General features: G+C 39.3%; 1 protein-coding gene across 10 annotated transcripts in view; it reads right to left on the bottom strand.

Moving 5' to 3' along the window:
• The window catches only part of pou6f2 (POU class 6 homeobox 2), an 89,577-nt gene that overhangs the window by 66,174 nt on the left and 6,413 nt on the right, over positions 1-16,990 (bottom strand). For all 10 annotated transcript variants that reach the window (XM_034707025.1, XM_034707018.1, XM_034707024.1 and 7 more), the window contains one exon: positions 15,870-16,057. In XM_034707025.1, the coding sequence (XP_034562916.1) occupies positions 15,870-16,041 (172 nt within the window). In that variant the 5' untranslated portion in view covers positions 16,042-16,057. The remainder of the gene's footprint in view (positions 1-15,869; positions 16,058-16,990) is intronic.

Raw genomic sequence — 16,990 nt, 5'->3', positions numbered from 1 at the left:
AACCAGAAATTGCTTTGAAGCCATTGACAAACAGTTGATGCTGTTAAAAAAACAGGAAGTTCATAAACATTTACATTCAGATGTGATTTTTAAGTTTAAAACTGATCAAACATTATAAAAGAAAAAGGAACAAACACAAGGTACACCACACAAAACAACCTGACATTGATTTTCATAGACAAACTTTGGGAGATGGTGAAAAAAAAAAGCTTACAAGCCCTCTGAGAAGGTGACAGCTATTACAAACGAAACCCCTGTTCCCTCCTACAGTGGATAACATCTCTCAGATTCATCTTATTCAGTTGGATCATCGACAACTTCAGTTATTTTTCAGATGACGACTTGTAAGCTTTAAATATTTGCTTTAACCAGGTTGTCCTTAAGTCACTCTGCAGCAGATTTCCATGAAATGAACGTTTTTTCTTTGAGTCATCGTTATGAAGTCGTCTTTTGTTAACTTCTACATTGTAAAATATTTCAGAGTCAAAGTGCGTAATTAGTATTAGTAATCTAACATTTTGTTTCAGGTGTTTTGTGCCCCAGTAGCAAATCCAAAGTGGCTTTTAAGTGTTGAATGTATTATGCACTTATTAGGACACTGCACAAGACGTGCTGAATGAAGCCATTTCCTCTTAAAAAGCCTGAGCATTCCAGGCTGTCTTGTGTTTTTAACTTCTATTATTCCTAGTTTGAAAAGTCAATTTACGAGCACAATAAGTTTGACTTGCTTACTTTTGAACACATTTGCGGTATTGTCTTACAAAAGGTTATGTGCCATTTTGTAATTGAATAACCAAGACCCAGCTCTGAATGTTTGATCAAAAAAACCTTCACAAATGTGAATACAAAATAATCTCTAACTGCACTGTCTTCATACAACAGCTTGTCCCCTGAATGAAGTGAATTTTGTAGATGAAGCAGAACCATCCGTGCGGAAACTTGTTTGAAGGCCACACACTCTTATTAAACCGCACATTGTTGGCGATGAATTAAAAAAAAAAATGTAATCACATTTCCTCTACCGGATCGATTTTCTTAAATGGAATATCACTGCTTTTAAATGAAGAATAAAGCTGTGGTGTATTGTGTCTTTTAAGGATGAATAGGCTTTTTCTTGTTAAACATACATGGCATGCAGTGGGTCTCCAGTCCTTTCATAAAAGCTTCATACAAAATGCACTATTGAAAAGCCTCGCCAGAAAGATCTCATTGCCTGTCAAGTTTATTTACGCATTAGATTTTAAACTCCCCTCCGCCAACTGAAATCATTTCATCTTTACATAAAATCCAAATAATTGGTGAATGGCATGACCTAAGCAACCTCAAGCGTTTGATGGCTGATGTGAAAGCCCAAGGGGAAGCCTGCTTTTCTTGCTGGTTTCTACCTCTGGCTGGCTGGCTGGCCCTGCTTCCTCGATGAAGGTCCACATCCTCTCGCTTATCAGCCTCGCAACACAGTGGATATTTTGACAGGCCAGTCTCTTTTCAGCAATTATTTCACCCATAATGGATCACGTTGCGCACGGCCCCACCCTGTGCACTCAGTATCTGGAATTAAGATCAATCTGAGGACACAGGAAGAGACTTTGAGGCTGTATTAGAGGCGATGTGAAGCTACAGATAAAGTACAATATCATCATAATCCGCTGTGTAATTTGACATTTATTTTGGGGATTGGATATTATGAGGCTATATATTTTCTTTTTCACTGGCATCATGAGAGGTTTTGTCTCTTAGCAGTAGTGATGCACTGATTGAGGATATCAGGGCCAATGCTGATTCCAATGTGAAAAATAAAAACTTCAACGACAGGAATTTCTGATATCAGTGTTTGGTTTTTTTTAAACTGGTGATTGTTGCTTTTTTGGCATGGACTAGCCTGTCTGGGCCATGGACCAAAATTAATCTTTATATATTTATGTTCCCCATAATACGACAAATGGGCATTGTTTGTATAATTCAGGCCTTCATTACACTATCTTTGAGGGAGCACAAATTAGGTTACACAAAATGACCCAAAACAAATTTAATTTAGATTTTCTTTTACATTTAATTTTTTTTTTTTAATTGAGCTGCTTTTCAATAAAAAGACTCCATACATTTTACATACACAAGTAAATTATTTATTTTTAAGAAGAAAGAAACGTACTTTATTAATCCCCAGGGGGGAAATTCAATTTTTTCACTTGTGTTGTTTTTCGATCATGCTAAACGCACAGTTTTTTTGGTATATACATACAATCATGCACACACACATGCAGTGGACATGCACTTTGGGAGAGATGTCAGAGTGAGGATACTGCCATCAACCAGTGCACCCCAAGCAGTTGGGTGTTATACATTAATTTTTGGGGGTTATTTTACCTGTATTTGATAGGACAGCTTTATTGGGAGGAGAGAGTAGGGAATGACACCCAGCAAAGGGCTGAGGTTGGAATCAAACCCATGGTCGTTGCATCAAGGACTACAGCCTCCATACATGGGGTGCAAACTTGAACTACTGAGCTTAACTGTACCCCTAAAAGCAGTTTACAGTGCATTTTGATCAAATAAATACTGTTTGTTAAATACTGTACAAAAATGTTGGAAAGCAGTAAAATAAAAACATGTAAACAAAAATTATGATTAATTACTAAAACTAATGGGGCAACCATTCAGCTCTTGTGCTGTTTTCATGCAAATTCAGTTTTTTTCTTTCTACAGGCAAAACATTTACAGGAGGCGATTACAAGCTTACCATTTATGTGATATCTGCCACTGCAAAGTTATTTTGAGATAGGCTGATATGTGGGGCTGAAATTGGCCACTACAGTCTCTCAGCCAATGTATCAGGCCAATCCTACTCAGCAGTTAACTCTCATTTTAGTAGTGATCAAATAAGAGTTGTTCCTCTCTTAAAATTGACTTAAAACTATGTAATTTGTATTCTCAGTAACACAAACTTTCCAACCATCCCAAAGGAATCTCTAAATGTAGCTGCCATGCTGTGATTACATTGATAACCACAGAAGTGCCTCTTAACCACCTTTACACCAGTGAATTATCCAGTTATCATCATAACAATGACAATCATCTGAATGAAGATATTCAGCTCTAATGAAGGAGGGAGTGTCTTCATAACTTCATTAAAAGGCTGCGAACCTTGTGGCTGTATTTAAGATAGTGGCAGTGAATAATGTCTCATAAACAGAGCAGGAGACTTTCTGAGTAATGATTCTTTGATGCCTTTCATTGCATCATTTCACAATAACTTAGAAAGCTTCATCCCTTTGCAAATATCTGTAACGTTAATACATTTATCGCAGGGGGAGAGATCGATAATAAATAAATACACATGCACATCTTCCCCCCGAAGGGTTTCTGTAATTTCTTTAACTAAATTAAATAGCTGACAGGAGAAATATCCAGGGAGTCAATCCTCAATTCTTCTTTATTACTCGAATCTTTGTACATGTTTTGATTTTCTTTGAAAAATGAACTTATCCACTGTGAATGACCGGATAAATTGTTGAATAGATTTCCTGATGACGATGAACACTATATGAAAGGGGGAAAAAAGAGAAACTTTATGATAAAGAAAGTCCTCTGATACCATGATTATACTCGGGATACACAATGGACAAAAATGCGATGAATGGATGTATTGATGTGAGGAGAGATGAAAGAAGAGGCCAAACGCATGAAAGAGCAGGCGATTCACCTTCAGTATGTCTTTACATTTATCTGGGACATGCAGGCTTCATCACCTCTTTGGATTTCCTGAGCAGTTTAACTGCTGGTGAATGATGTTAAATCTGTATTCTGAATAACAAATACACTTTAGTTCATAAAAGAAAATGAAAGTAGGATTTTTCATGGCCTTGCCTGACATGCAGAAGATGTACATAATGAGATGAAATAAGTCTAATTAATTCCACATTCATACCGACACTAACATAATGGTGTCTTCTGTGAAAATGCGTTTTATGAAAGTGAAATAATCAGATTTATTACAGGCCACAGAGTGCAATTTGATCTGACTTATGTCATGGAAATATTGCCAATATCCACCACTATATAAATTGTCTTTCATTGATCACCAAAGTGGCCACTGGAGAGCGACTTTCAATGGCACACAAGGCAGAATGTCTGTGTGTGCGTGTGTGTGTGTGTGTGTGTGCTTGGTGGTTGGGGGGCAAAGAGCTATATTTATTTGACTTCATTCGGCCTGTCTTAATGCAGGGTGCCCCAAGGACTACACCACAAAACAATTAGCCTGGATTTCATAAAGCAATCAGCATGCCACCTTGTCTAATGCAACCGCTTCATACATTGACAGTCTGAATAAAATGGGTGTTATTGAAAGCTTTGTGTTCGTGTTAGCTTTCGCCTCGCTGCATTCATGAATCAATTTCTGCCCATAAAAGAAGCTTTAACACTTAAGCTATTTTAGTGGAAATGCATTATGTAAGTTGTCAGACGTGCGAGAGAGGCCTGGTAACGATTCAGGCTATTCACAATGAACAGCCAACCCCCCATTTTTATAATGGTGCTTTTGAAAATGTCTGGCTGAGTGCATGTGTTTGCTATTAAGATGTTGTCAATCATTTTGCCACTGAAATCTAATCTATGGAAAATAATTTCACATGTGATCACATTAAGAACGACTGAAGATTAGAAGTAATTACATTCTTAATAGCTAGAATAAATTCAATTTTTTGAGGTAGAAAGAAATTATAGAATGCAGAGGAGTGTATTTTTCCATTATCTAGCATGAGTTGTGAAGCGTTTGTCAGACAGTGATCTGTTGAAGCGTAAAGGATGGGCACTGATAAACAACAGGCCACATCATACACAAGGTTTAATTCCGTCAATACACGGCCAATTGTCCCAGATTGTTTGACCATCGATTTTGTTAATACCACTCGGAAAGTTGATGTGGCATTACAGAGCGAGCTGAGAGGGGGGGGGGGGGGGGGGGGGGGGGGGACAGAAATGCAGAGTGACAGATCATTTCAGATTCATTCTCTGTATCTAAAGCAACCTGAATCACATCTAAAAAGTGATGTATGTTACAAACAAAGCATGAGGCAGTATGGAAAAGAGAAGCCTGTACACTGCAAATAATTAGGCACTTGCCAAGATTGTGATTCTTAGATTGAGACATGTTAGATGAATGACCTTGTTTTTGGAGTTATTTACTTGTTTTTAATCTTTGTGTGTATGATTGAATCTTAAATTTATTATGAGCATGTCTTCTTTGTCTCAATTAGTCTGGGAATCTTAAATTGAGTGAATGACTGTTAAGTTAAGCTACATTGGTTGTCTCACCTAAAGTCTCATCAAAACAAAACTTGTTTCAAGATTGAGTAACAACTTCAAGTTGCTTGATTTAAGAATTACACATAAGGCATCTATTCAAGACACAGTTTAGCTTGTATCTTATTGATTGCTCATAGTTCTGCTGTATGGTGATATATTTGTCTTGGTTTGGCTCTAAAGACTGTTTTAAATGTCTTGAAGTATGCATCAACCCTGAGCCACTATTAAAGTGTTCTTGATGTTATATGTTGTTAATCCTGACATTTATTAAATGTTGCCAGTAATCCAGCTTGCTGTTGTGGTTTCTGTAGAACAATTTCAGAGGTATATTCTAATAATACAAACTGTTTTTAAGATTTTAGTTTTAAGATGGATTAGGGTTTATTTTAAGATGAGCCAGCTTATATCAAGAAACCAATCATAGTAGTAGTAGTATCTAATAGTGAGTTATTTTTTACTTAAATTGGTGTTTTTCTTGTCCCCAGGCCTTAATTTGCTCAAATTAAGTATACAAAATAAATAAATGAGATTGTCTTTGCTTATATTCAGTATATTTCACTTATAACTGTGCTGTGGGAAGTTTGTTTTCAAGTAGTTTGAGCTAAAAATCAGCATATTCTACTTATTTCAACCCTTTTTAATACTTTTCAGAGCCTGCTTATTTCTAGATTTAACAATCTCATTTTAAGATTTCTTGTCAAGTACAATTAACTCGCTGCATGGACAGATAATTTCACTAGTTTTAACAAATCTTTACCTTGATTTAAGTTTTGTTTTTACCCTATATTCAAGCTACCCTTTTTTGCAGTGTAATATGCAGCCAGGGGCTTTATAGTGATTTACTTAACTCCTTGTAGAATGCAAGTGAGCCCAAATCACCAGTGATTTAGCTCAGAGTTTCATTACTCCCACCAAGGCCCTCAACAATAACGCAGGGCATAATCTGCTGCCAATAACTCCAGGTGCTCTTAGTCAGATGGCTCCCTCTGGGCCAGCAGGGAAGTAATACTCTGTTTAGAGGCTGGGGCGAAGAAGCTGCTAAGGATAGCTCGATAGCGTTCCTGTGGATAGAAAATCACCAGAGACTGACTTTTGAGTGGCTGCCTGTAACACTATTAGCCACATTATGGCTCCTGCTGCTGCTAGGAGAGCTGTCATTTCCTTAATTAAGAGCCCAGCGCAGGGCAAGAGGGAGAAGAGGCCGCGGCAATCTCTGCGGGCCCCTCGACATTAAAGCCTGATTCCTCATCGTGCAAGGGCGTAGACCTTACAGGGGGAGGGAGAAAAAAATACATCTCATTTATTATTCGGGCGCAAAGTGGAATTATGGAGTTAAGGAATTACATCGGAGGTGGTGCCGAACAGAAAGGATTTTACACCTCAGCAGTTCTGCGACTATTTTTGAGGTGATTGTTAAGCCAAGAGCAGAGAGGGGAAGACTCAGAGGACAGAAGATGATGACGAAGAAGAAGGGCAGAGAGGGAGAGGATGCAATGGTGGTGCTAAATGTAAACAAAAGAAAATAGTACACTTGAGTCTGAAGACGTAAATCCTCAGTTTCTGATGAACGGGTGGAGAATCTGTAAGCAAACGATGCTCAGAGCAGGGAGGACCTGTGCTCCAACACTTATGCTCTCACTCATGGCCACAGGTCTTCACCAAAAGGCTCTCTGACATGAGTGTGCTCGGCTCCAGCTCTTACCTGTCTCTCCCTCGAAGCTGGAGTGGAGCAGGAAGAAGCTGCACAAGCACAAGAGGGACCAGAGGGAGGTAAATTGGTGAGAAGAGGCAATGCCCGATTCAAAGGTCAAGAAGGAGAGATGGTGTGATGGGGAGAGGAGGAGGTGGAGGAGGGAGGGAGGGAGAGGAGGGGAGGGGAGAAGAGGGCTTTTGTGTTGCATCTTCACAGTGGACTTGGGACACTTTGCACATGAGCACATCTGTTCTGGAGCGTCCTCCTCATTCCCAAAGCAAAGTCAACCTGATTAGCTCAGGGCTGAAAGAGGGAAATAACAATCTAAACGATTCCTCATCCTTTTATGGCAGGACGCTGAGATGAAGACTAGCTTTAGAGCGCTGTAAGCCTTTTAGGAGACGCCTGCTTCTCTGTGGCTCCTCCCCTTAAATTACTTAAATGATATTTGCAGTAAATAGGATTCTGCGGCTGGCTGCTCGCAACCCTACGCTGGAAAAAGGTCTTCGTCTCATAGTTTGTGTGGACACCCAAGGCTCTTGGAACAAGAGCAGAATGAATATCAATCAGTTGGGTGATCAAACGAAAAATACTTGATTTTTAGAGCTTTTGGTTGGACAAAGTTAATGATCTAAGGGTGACTGTTAAGATTTGTTGGTAGAGAAGGGGCCCCATAACAAAGGTTACATCTCTAATCCCCACATCTCCCATCTCCCTCAAGCATTCCTATCAAATAAAGGCAAAAAACCTAAAAGATGACAAAAATGGTAAAAAAGAGATTTTTGCATGATATATAAGACAGAAAATAGTGAATCCAAAAGGCTTATATCATGGAGTAATCATTTGAACTTTGGCTCTGTGAGTTCAAAAAGACAGGTTTGACTCCCATTATTTAGCAGGATTAAAGTTTAACCCTCCTGTTATGTTCGTTTCTCTGGAACAGCAATAATGTTCCTGGGTCAATTTGACCTGAGGCATATTCAATTATCCAAAAGTGTCAGAACCCCAAAAAATCCCATGCACAGTAATGTTTAACTCCATTACTAACCATTTAAATCAAGATTTAGCACATTGGTGTTCTTAAATTCTCACAGATCATGGTTCAATGAGGATAACTCACTCGTTTTTCATTACAATTAATGTGAAAACTTTTTTAAATGTAGATTGGAAAGGCCTAAATATTAATACAATAGTTTTTTATGACAAAGATTTTTGTTTATTGTATTTAACATTTTGATTTTATGTATTTTTCATGAAGCGATGTTGATAAATTAACAAGAGACACCTCTTCTGTCACATGCTGCCCAGATTTTCATGCTGCATTTAGCTGGTTTGGAAGGCATATATTGCCTAAAATGGACTTTAAAAAGGGTCAATTTGACCTGCAACATTACAGGAGGGTTAATTGAAAATATGAAGAGTTTAAATCAGATTCTTCAATCTGTAATTACACTTTTAAGCGTCTTTTTGTTTTTTGGTCCATCTTGTGTTGCGTCTGGTCAGCTGATGGACATCTGAAGGAGCCAGTGGGGTGTGAGAACAGTCCAGTGCAGTGTGTGCGTATGTGCGTGCGTGCGTGCGTGCGTGTGTGCGTGTGTGCGTGCGTGCGTGTGGTGTGTGTGTGTGTGTGTGCATGTGAGGGGCTAGACACCCACATGTCATGCCTGACACATCAGTCCGAGCCCCCAGGCTATCTGGCACTAATGCTGCCTATGTCCCACTTTCTACCCCTTTGCCCCCTCAAAGCCATCCCCTCCTCCCCCCTCCTCACCCGCTCCTTCTGTCATAGAGGTGTAATAACAATGGATCACACCAGCGCTGCAGCACCGGCTCAATCACTGTAGGATAACATCAGGTGATACAAGCTGCACAGAGAATATCTTACCTGCACTGAACCTGAGCTTCACAGAGAGAGAGAGTGTAGAAATGAGTTTATCTGAACAAAGTCCTGTATTAGTTGTTGCTGTATTCCCTCCATGCTGTGATATTTACAGAACTGAGTGGGTAAAGGTGGAAACAAGCAAATAATCATGTAGCTTAAAGACACCCACCCCACTCCTCCCCGCCCCTCCCGGCACATTATTCTTGGAGCAGACAAATAGTGGAAGGAGGGACGTCAGGAAATAGTATTGCTTTGAAGCACATAACTCTATTCTGGAGAAAAGAATCATCACAGTGTTATTCCACATCCTCAGATATAAAGGAAAAAAACATAATAACTTCTCGATAGCCTGGATCTCCACTGCCCTATACCAGCGCCCCCCCCTCCCCTCCCCTCTTCCCTTCTCAGCCCGCCCACACCCCTGCCTCATCCACCATACACCCACTTCTCCTGCCTCAATCTTTGGTTTCAAAGGAAGCGAATCAGCCAGAAGGACAGAAGGTTATGCATTAGTACTGGTCATTGCTCAAAGAGCGAGCGTTATAAATAATAAAGGCTTGTGAAGGACACAAGGGCTGCTGGATGCATCTCTGGTTCACGCCACACAAGTCAAAGACAAGTCTGTAATTTCTATTCCGAAAATGTGACCCTTGCAGCTTCAATTACATCTCAACAACACCAACCGTGTCGGTGCCAGGAGATGTGATGCCTCTTTGTTAGCTCTACATGAAAGGCGTATTGATATTGGTTATGGAGCGCATGCTACATATCATGTAAGATTTTTTTGAACATGATTTCCCAACTTAAAGAAGTTGTGTAACTAAAAATAAAGGCATATTGAAATGCAATTTATTTTCTCCACAGCGATGCACCTACAGAACTTTTAATCTGCTTTTTTTTTTTTTTTGCAATACTTTGACTTGAAATCAAAACAACGCAGGGAGAATTACAATGTCAGTGTTTTTTTTTTGAAGTTCCATGTGTTGCTCAAAGTCATTTCTGCATAACCAAGCCTACCTGAAATCAGATGACCTTTGCTGCTGTTTACATGGAAAAAACAAGCATTGTGCTCATCTCCCCCTGTCCTGCATGCCGCACACAGCGACTGTGTTGCTGTCGCCGTGGGCACTTGCGGGCACATTAGCAAATGTATTACACCTGCTTTATAGGCATGCATTAAGCTTGTTTTCAAGTTTGCGCAGACAGCTGAAATCCCCATAATGAGATCCGCCTCCTGGGGAGAGGCTTGTTCTCCTTCGCTCTCCTTTATCCACTCTTATTTATCCAGCATGGCCCATTCAGCGCTGGGTTTTGCGCCACTTTATTACTTAACCTCAGCACACAACATTATGAGGCTCTTTGCATCAGCAAGCAGCCTATCCCACCATGCATCCTGCTCGCTAAGCTGATTACACAAAAATAATAAGAACTCATGCCTCCAGCAGTGTGTGTGTGTGTGTGTGTGTGTGTGTGTGTGTGCCTGTCTCTCTGTGTTTATGAATTGTAAAAGCAATAGAGAGTTTTGCATTAAGCACAGTGATTTTTCCATAGCTACTCTACATAATACCATGAAGTATGCACACAAGAAAGTGACTTTACTTACAATAATAATTGCATTAAAAAATGACTGTCAAAGGGTTAAAACTTTTGAGAGTTCTCCAGATACTTTTAAAGTTTTTTCACCACAGTCCATTATGATCTGATGTTTTCCACCTGTAGGATGCTTATTCTAATGTAGTATGCAAAGTGGCAGAACACTAAGAAATGAGAAAAATAAAGATTAATGTGGAATTATGAAATTATGAAACATTATGATGGAATCTGTCGCTCAGTCTATACATTGCCTCATTTGAATTGCATGCAGCTAGTTTGATGATTCATAGTCACTGCCAGATGCAAATATGTACAGCACTTTTAACTGTTGTCCTGTTGTGTCTGCATGACTTCTTTAACATTTCCTCATTGCTGCTTCCTGATTGTCTTGCTCCATGTATTTTATGTCCATGGACACTTTCTCAAAGACTGTCATATCCTGTCCTTATGTGGTTTTTAGTCATTTTTAATCATATGGTGCTATTTGTACTTTTCTTTTCTTCTCTTTTTTGTTTGTTTTTGTTTTTGTTTTCTCCTCTACCTTCTTATTTTGATTTTATTTTACTCTATTTTATCTTTGTTTAATCTTGATCTTTTTAGGGAGCCTTTTTAACATCTGGCAAGGGACTACGGATGTAAACTAGCCTTTTGGCTAACTCTGGCATATTTACAGAAGTGTTAATTAATATGCATGGTCCTTTTAAATAAATAATAAATAAATAAATAAATCAAAAATGTACAAGACACACTGATTAATCTGAAACAATGTTTATGAAACTTTGCATGGTGAGAATCATTTAAAGAACATTAATGGAGCAGGGGAACAAAGTACAGTAAAGTTGGTCCTGTGTGCATACTTAGATGAAATTAACCTCACTAATCCAAGCTTGTAAACAAAGTTTAATAATCCTGTAATACATTAAAAAAAATAGGTGCAGCATTAAAGCTGATGTAGCACTCGCTGTGGACTTTTTGTTCAGAATGACCTCCAATACCAGGAATCAATGAAAGATTCATTTTTAGGGAGGGGGGTCTCTAGGTGACCTTTGTGAAAATGTTCCACCATTTTGGCAGAATCCGTATAAGTGCAGACCATTTCATGTAGACAGTAAGTGTGTGAAATGAGTGCTCCTGTCGTTCCAGCCTGGCTCCCTTTGACAGCATGATGATAGAAGCGTCACATCCTTGGGAGAGTAAATGCAAACTGACAAGAGATGAGCCTTTGGTTGCTGAATATAATACGGAATTGTGCTCTGAGTGTCTTATTATCTTGTCTGTTGATGTTTGAAAGGGGGAGATTTGCTTGAGAAGAGAAGACAGAAACTGTACGCATCCAACACCATCTCGTCCTTTGAAAAAAAATTGCTTGCCCTACTAACCACAGCTTTCCCACCTAATGTCCACTTCTACTTGGAATAAATACAAGGCGGCAGGATGTTTGTGGTGCCTCGTAGCCCCTGTTAGCTGAAGTGGAAGACTATTTGCACAGGCGAGCTTTTAGGAGGAGAACGACCCTTTCACCACCGCAGTAAGCATGTGGTGGGTGTAGAAGGTGGACAATTTACTGTAGACAAACATGACCGCTACTGTCATTGTCTCCCACTGACTTCTCCGTCTCATACTAGCACACACACGAGCACGCAGTACTACAGCACTAAAAGTAAAGTCATACACCAAGTCTGTAAGAAAGAAAAGTTGGTGTAGGCTCTCAAAATGTTACAAAAATACATGTACAGAACATTTGCAACACAAAGTGCACAAGCGCCTTAACTTGTGCTGCAAATGTGATTTAAACAGTTCACTATATTCAGACTGAACACAGGCTTTTAATGCCAGAGAACAGAGTACAGTACAGTTATGTGTGGATAACCTCAGCAACAGAGACCTTTATCAGAGCTCTCTTTCTGGGAGAATAATGAACTCTAGACTTCATAAGCTGAAGCCTAACAAGCTAAATTCACAACTTTTCCAATTATGAATCGCTCAAATTAGCTCGCTGTGTTCTGTTTGCACGGCGTCTGCAATAACATTATTCTAAACTTAGAGAAAATGTCTTAAGTTTCCTTTGCATTGATGATCAGCTTTTCTTTATTGACACAATATGTAAAGTGCAAATTGAGTAGCATGGAAGCAAATTAGGTTTTGTATTCTATTGTTCTTCTGGTATAATTGGAGCGAGATTATGATAAAGTAAGAGAGCAAAGTTTCTCGCCTTTCTTCTTTCTGAAACTGAGGAATCCAAAGTTTCTCTTACCTCTTTCTTCTTCGCCACAATGAGAGTAAAAGGAAAGAGTCTTAAGATTTTGCTTCTGCGCAAATTAGAAGCGCAAAATGAAAAAGTGAATAATGAAAGTCCTTGTTGGAGAAGCTAAATTTGGGCTTCCTTTCTGATGAGTGGTTTTGATAATGGGGAGTGGAGTTGGAGAGGTGCAAACTTAGTACAGTCTCCTGCAACTGTAACAGTTCACTTCAAACCCACAAGCAAATGTGGCTCAATGAAAACAACATAAATCAAAAAGAACATGAAATCCTTCCAATGTACCCGGTCTAAAGATTCATAATTCAGTCTGAACTGTTTTCATACAATCTTCATAACTCACTTTATACAACCTTCTCTAATGAAAGGATCCAAACACCTCACAAAGAGTTACTTCTCATTGAATAGAAACAAGATTTACTTCAAATCTTAACCAGCTTAAGCATTTATCATTGTGGCCACATGTGTTTGACTCAATTGGCTTAAGTGAGGCTTAATATAACTGATTCAGTACATAGCTTTGTATACAATCCATCAGCTGCAGCTTGCTATATTATCTCTCAAGCTTCAACCAAACACCGAACAAAACAACCTTTGCCAGAGACTTACATCCTTATTCTCAACTGACTGAAAAACCGTTGTAACAAATCACTACGACCACACTCCCCCTTTGTCTGGGAGCATTTAAGGAAAAGCATAGAAAGATGCTGAGTCTCTCTTCTTCAACCCCCCTCACTCACTCTCTCTCTCTCATTCTTCCTTCCTATTTCCTCCAGCAGGAGACACGACTGTACCATGACTCCTTGTCACTCCCTGCCGATCTCTCTGTCAGGTCATGTGGGCAGCGGTTCCCAAACCAAGCCTGCCGCTGGCACAGCCCAGGGCTCCGCCACCGGGCGGAGAGAAACCATTCTCACTGAAATTCACAAGTTACACCGGAGCAGCTCCAACCAACCACATGCAGAGCACAGACAGCCAAACAAGAGACGCAGAATCTTATGGCTCTGGAAATTAGCAGCATGTTGAGAAAGCGAAAAAGTTTTAACTGAGAAATTTGTCATAAATGAAAGAACATCAGTTTGATGAAATTCAAGAAGCTTTATGTGTAAGTCTATGAGAGAGAAAGAGAAGCAAAGACCATTAGTGGAGTCAGGTGAAGACTGATCAGACATGAGGAAAGACTTGATGCTTATTAAACCAAATTGCAACCCTTCTGACTCAAACCCTGCTGAACACACTCCTTGTTTAGAAGAATGTAGCCTCGGCTTATTAAGAAAGAGGGATTTCAAGCACAGCTGAGCTCTCTCTGATTCCATTTGAGATGTATGTTCGGCAAACCCTGCCCAAAAATTATTATTTTATTTCATTCACAAATGTGTAGCCAGCTTGGTGCACAGTGAAGGCACCACACTACACTCACCGCCACGTCCCAACAAACACACATATACACACACTCTGCTAGACACAGACAGACAAATTGATAATCATTACTGAAATCACATTTGAACAGCACACAGTACGCACTGTTTGGAGTAGCATCAGCTCACAAAACAGCTGTAAAGCAATTAAATCCCCAAATCTCCTAATGACACATACACAGTGAGACATACACATGTGCAAATATACGCTTTAAATTTCAAAAAATGAAGAGAAAAAAAAACTGATGAAAAAAACATCAAAAGGAGGAGAAAACAATCGGTGCAAAAACTGAGAGAAAGACTTCTAAAACCAGCTGAAAGAGATTTTTGTCACTTTTATAGAATCATGAAAAAAACACAATGATGAAGAAATGTTCATCAAATCAGCTCTTTATAGGAAGTCAGTAAATTCTTAACTCCTTCTACATAACAAAGTGAAACTTAAACAATTTATCTGTTTAGAAAAGATGTACATTTTAATAAATAACGAGGGGAGGTGAAATAATTTCTTTGATATCAAATACTAAATATTAGTTTCTGTGGTTCTTTCCACAAGAAGAAATCTGTCCAACCTGAGTTCAGTGGAATTTAAAAAAATCTGATTCTAATTATTCTGATTTAAATGAATATAAAGCAACAAACAAGAAAATAATTTACCTACTCATTAGACCCTACTATTGAAAAAGCTAAATTGGTAATTAATACAATTATGTTTATTACTTCATAATGAGGCCCAGTGACTAATTCAACTCACATGACTAAAACAGTGCCTCATAATATAAACAAAACACACTGATACAGGCAAAATGCCAAAAACACAGTGTGAAACTCAATTAATTATAAGTACAAAAATAATGAGGCGTGCTGATGTAGAAACAGAGTTTACAACTGAGGATGGAGGAAAGAGAGTAAAAATACAGAAGTGAACCAAAAAGAAAAAGTAAATTACTGTAAGATGATAAGTGTCCTCAATTACCTTGACATAATTATCTTCAGCTGATGAGCTGATGATCATCTCTAATTCTAGAACACAGTGCATGCTTTAATTTCAATTGGCATCAAGTTATTTTATATCTGCAAGGGTTTTTATTTCTTTGAATTTAATTCAAATTAAAACTAATAACAAAACTTTTCTGAATTTGAAAATTTGGGAAAGTATATTTTATAATCAAACAGCATCAAAGTTATTAAGGTAAGATCAAAGAAGAAAAAGCTCATGCCTCTTAAATGACTGTCAACTTCTTAATATATTTAATGTAAAGGAAAATGATGGAAAGATGATGCATCAGAGAATAAACCACAGCCATCAAAATTATCCACTCGTTTTTAAAAATAAATGAAGATAAAGGAAAGATAAATAAAAGGGCACTGCATCTTTATAAGGTACATTGTGTTAGACTGTCAACAAACTTAGAAGTAACCTGACTAACTCCTACACAAACTGCTCTTTAATGAATATGTGAAGTCCTTAAGTCTTAAAATTTCTATAAAAAAATCTCACAGTAGAAAAATGTCATATTATATAATTTCCCTTAAAAGGCAGCCAAGCTCTAAAAGAGCCAATGCTGACTTGTGTATCGTACCCAAACTTAGTTTGCAGCCTGACACTGCTGACACCTGTCCCAGCACTGAGACCCTCTCTGTTCCCCTCACCTCAGTCTAAAACAACCCAGCCAGCAGCGTTCAGGAGCCACAGGGACACACGGGAGTTTTCAGCCCACTTACCGTAGAGCTTGTTGGGGGTGCCGTCTCTGTCCGTGGCCTCAGAGGGCAGGAGCAGGGGCTCGTCGTTCAGATCGCTGTCTGGGCTGGCCGCTTTGTCGTCTGCCCGGAGTTCTGCCGCGCTCATGTCGCTGCGCAGGGAGAGCAGCGGCTTGCTCAGCTGCCCTGTAATCATCGGATCCTGGAGGGAGCTGGGAGCCCAGGTGGGAAACAAGGAGGAGAAAATAAAAAGAGAAAACACCCCTGGTTAGATGTGCTTCAGCGTCTCAGCCTCACCGGCTCCTTCTCTATGCCTCTACTCACTCTCTCTACCCAGCTTCTCCTTTCTATTGCTCTCTCATCACTCTCCCTCTCTCTCCTGCTCCCTCCCTCTCCAGCTCTCTCTTTTATCTGAGGCTGGTGCTTCCCCACTGATACTGCCGGCTGCTGCCTGGTGAAGAACTGTTACGGATCGCGTGGCTTTACCATTATACCCTGCAGTCCTAAAACGGTGATACATCCATCTCCAAGGGCTCATTACTACCTGACATGTGCCTCATCTTCAGCAAACACTAAGCTGACAGCAGTCTACAAAGAGCTTCATGGGCTGTGCGCTGATAAATACATGAAACAAATATAATTCTACATCTGAAGATAGGATGGAAAATACACACCAGTGGTTACATCAATTTACACATATTTAGGGACACAAAATGAGATCAGCTGTGACATTTTGCCGTAGAGTGTGACGCAATATGAAGTTGAGGCCTGATTTAAACGAGAGGTGAAGTCACTGATGCTCCCAAAATTTTCTCCCAATTATTTTCATTTTTTGTCAGCATTTATAGATAATAATGAACACCGTCTACATGACATGATCAGAGTATTATCTGTCTGAACATGCTGGAAGGTAATAAATTGAGAGAAGTGAAGAACATTCAAACATTGATATTTAATTTTTAAAAAAGCCTGTTCAAAAGAATTACATGATTGCCATCGAAGGATTTGATGCGTCCAGCCGGACGTTTTCAAAGCAGGATAATCCAACACTGAATAGAGTACTTTTTAACTTTTACCAACATTCAAATAAAAGTTTGAAAAGAAGCCATCAGAAACCTGCGCTTACCTAAACAAAGCTCCAGAAG

Source organism: Notolabrus celidotus, chromosome 17 (assembly GCF_009762535.1).
Source record: "Notolabrus celidotus isolate fNotCel1 chromosome 17, fNotCel1.pri, whole genome shotgun sequence".
Classification (NCBI taxonomy): domain Eukaryota; kingdom Metazoa; phylum Chordata; class Actinopteri; order Labriformes; family Labridae; genus Notolabrus; species Notolabrus celidotus.
Note: the sequence above shows the minus strand (reverse complement) of the source record. Positions and strands in the feature narration are given on the sequence as shown.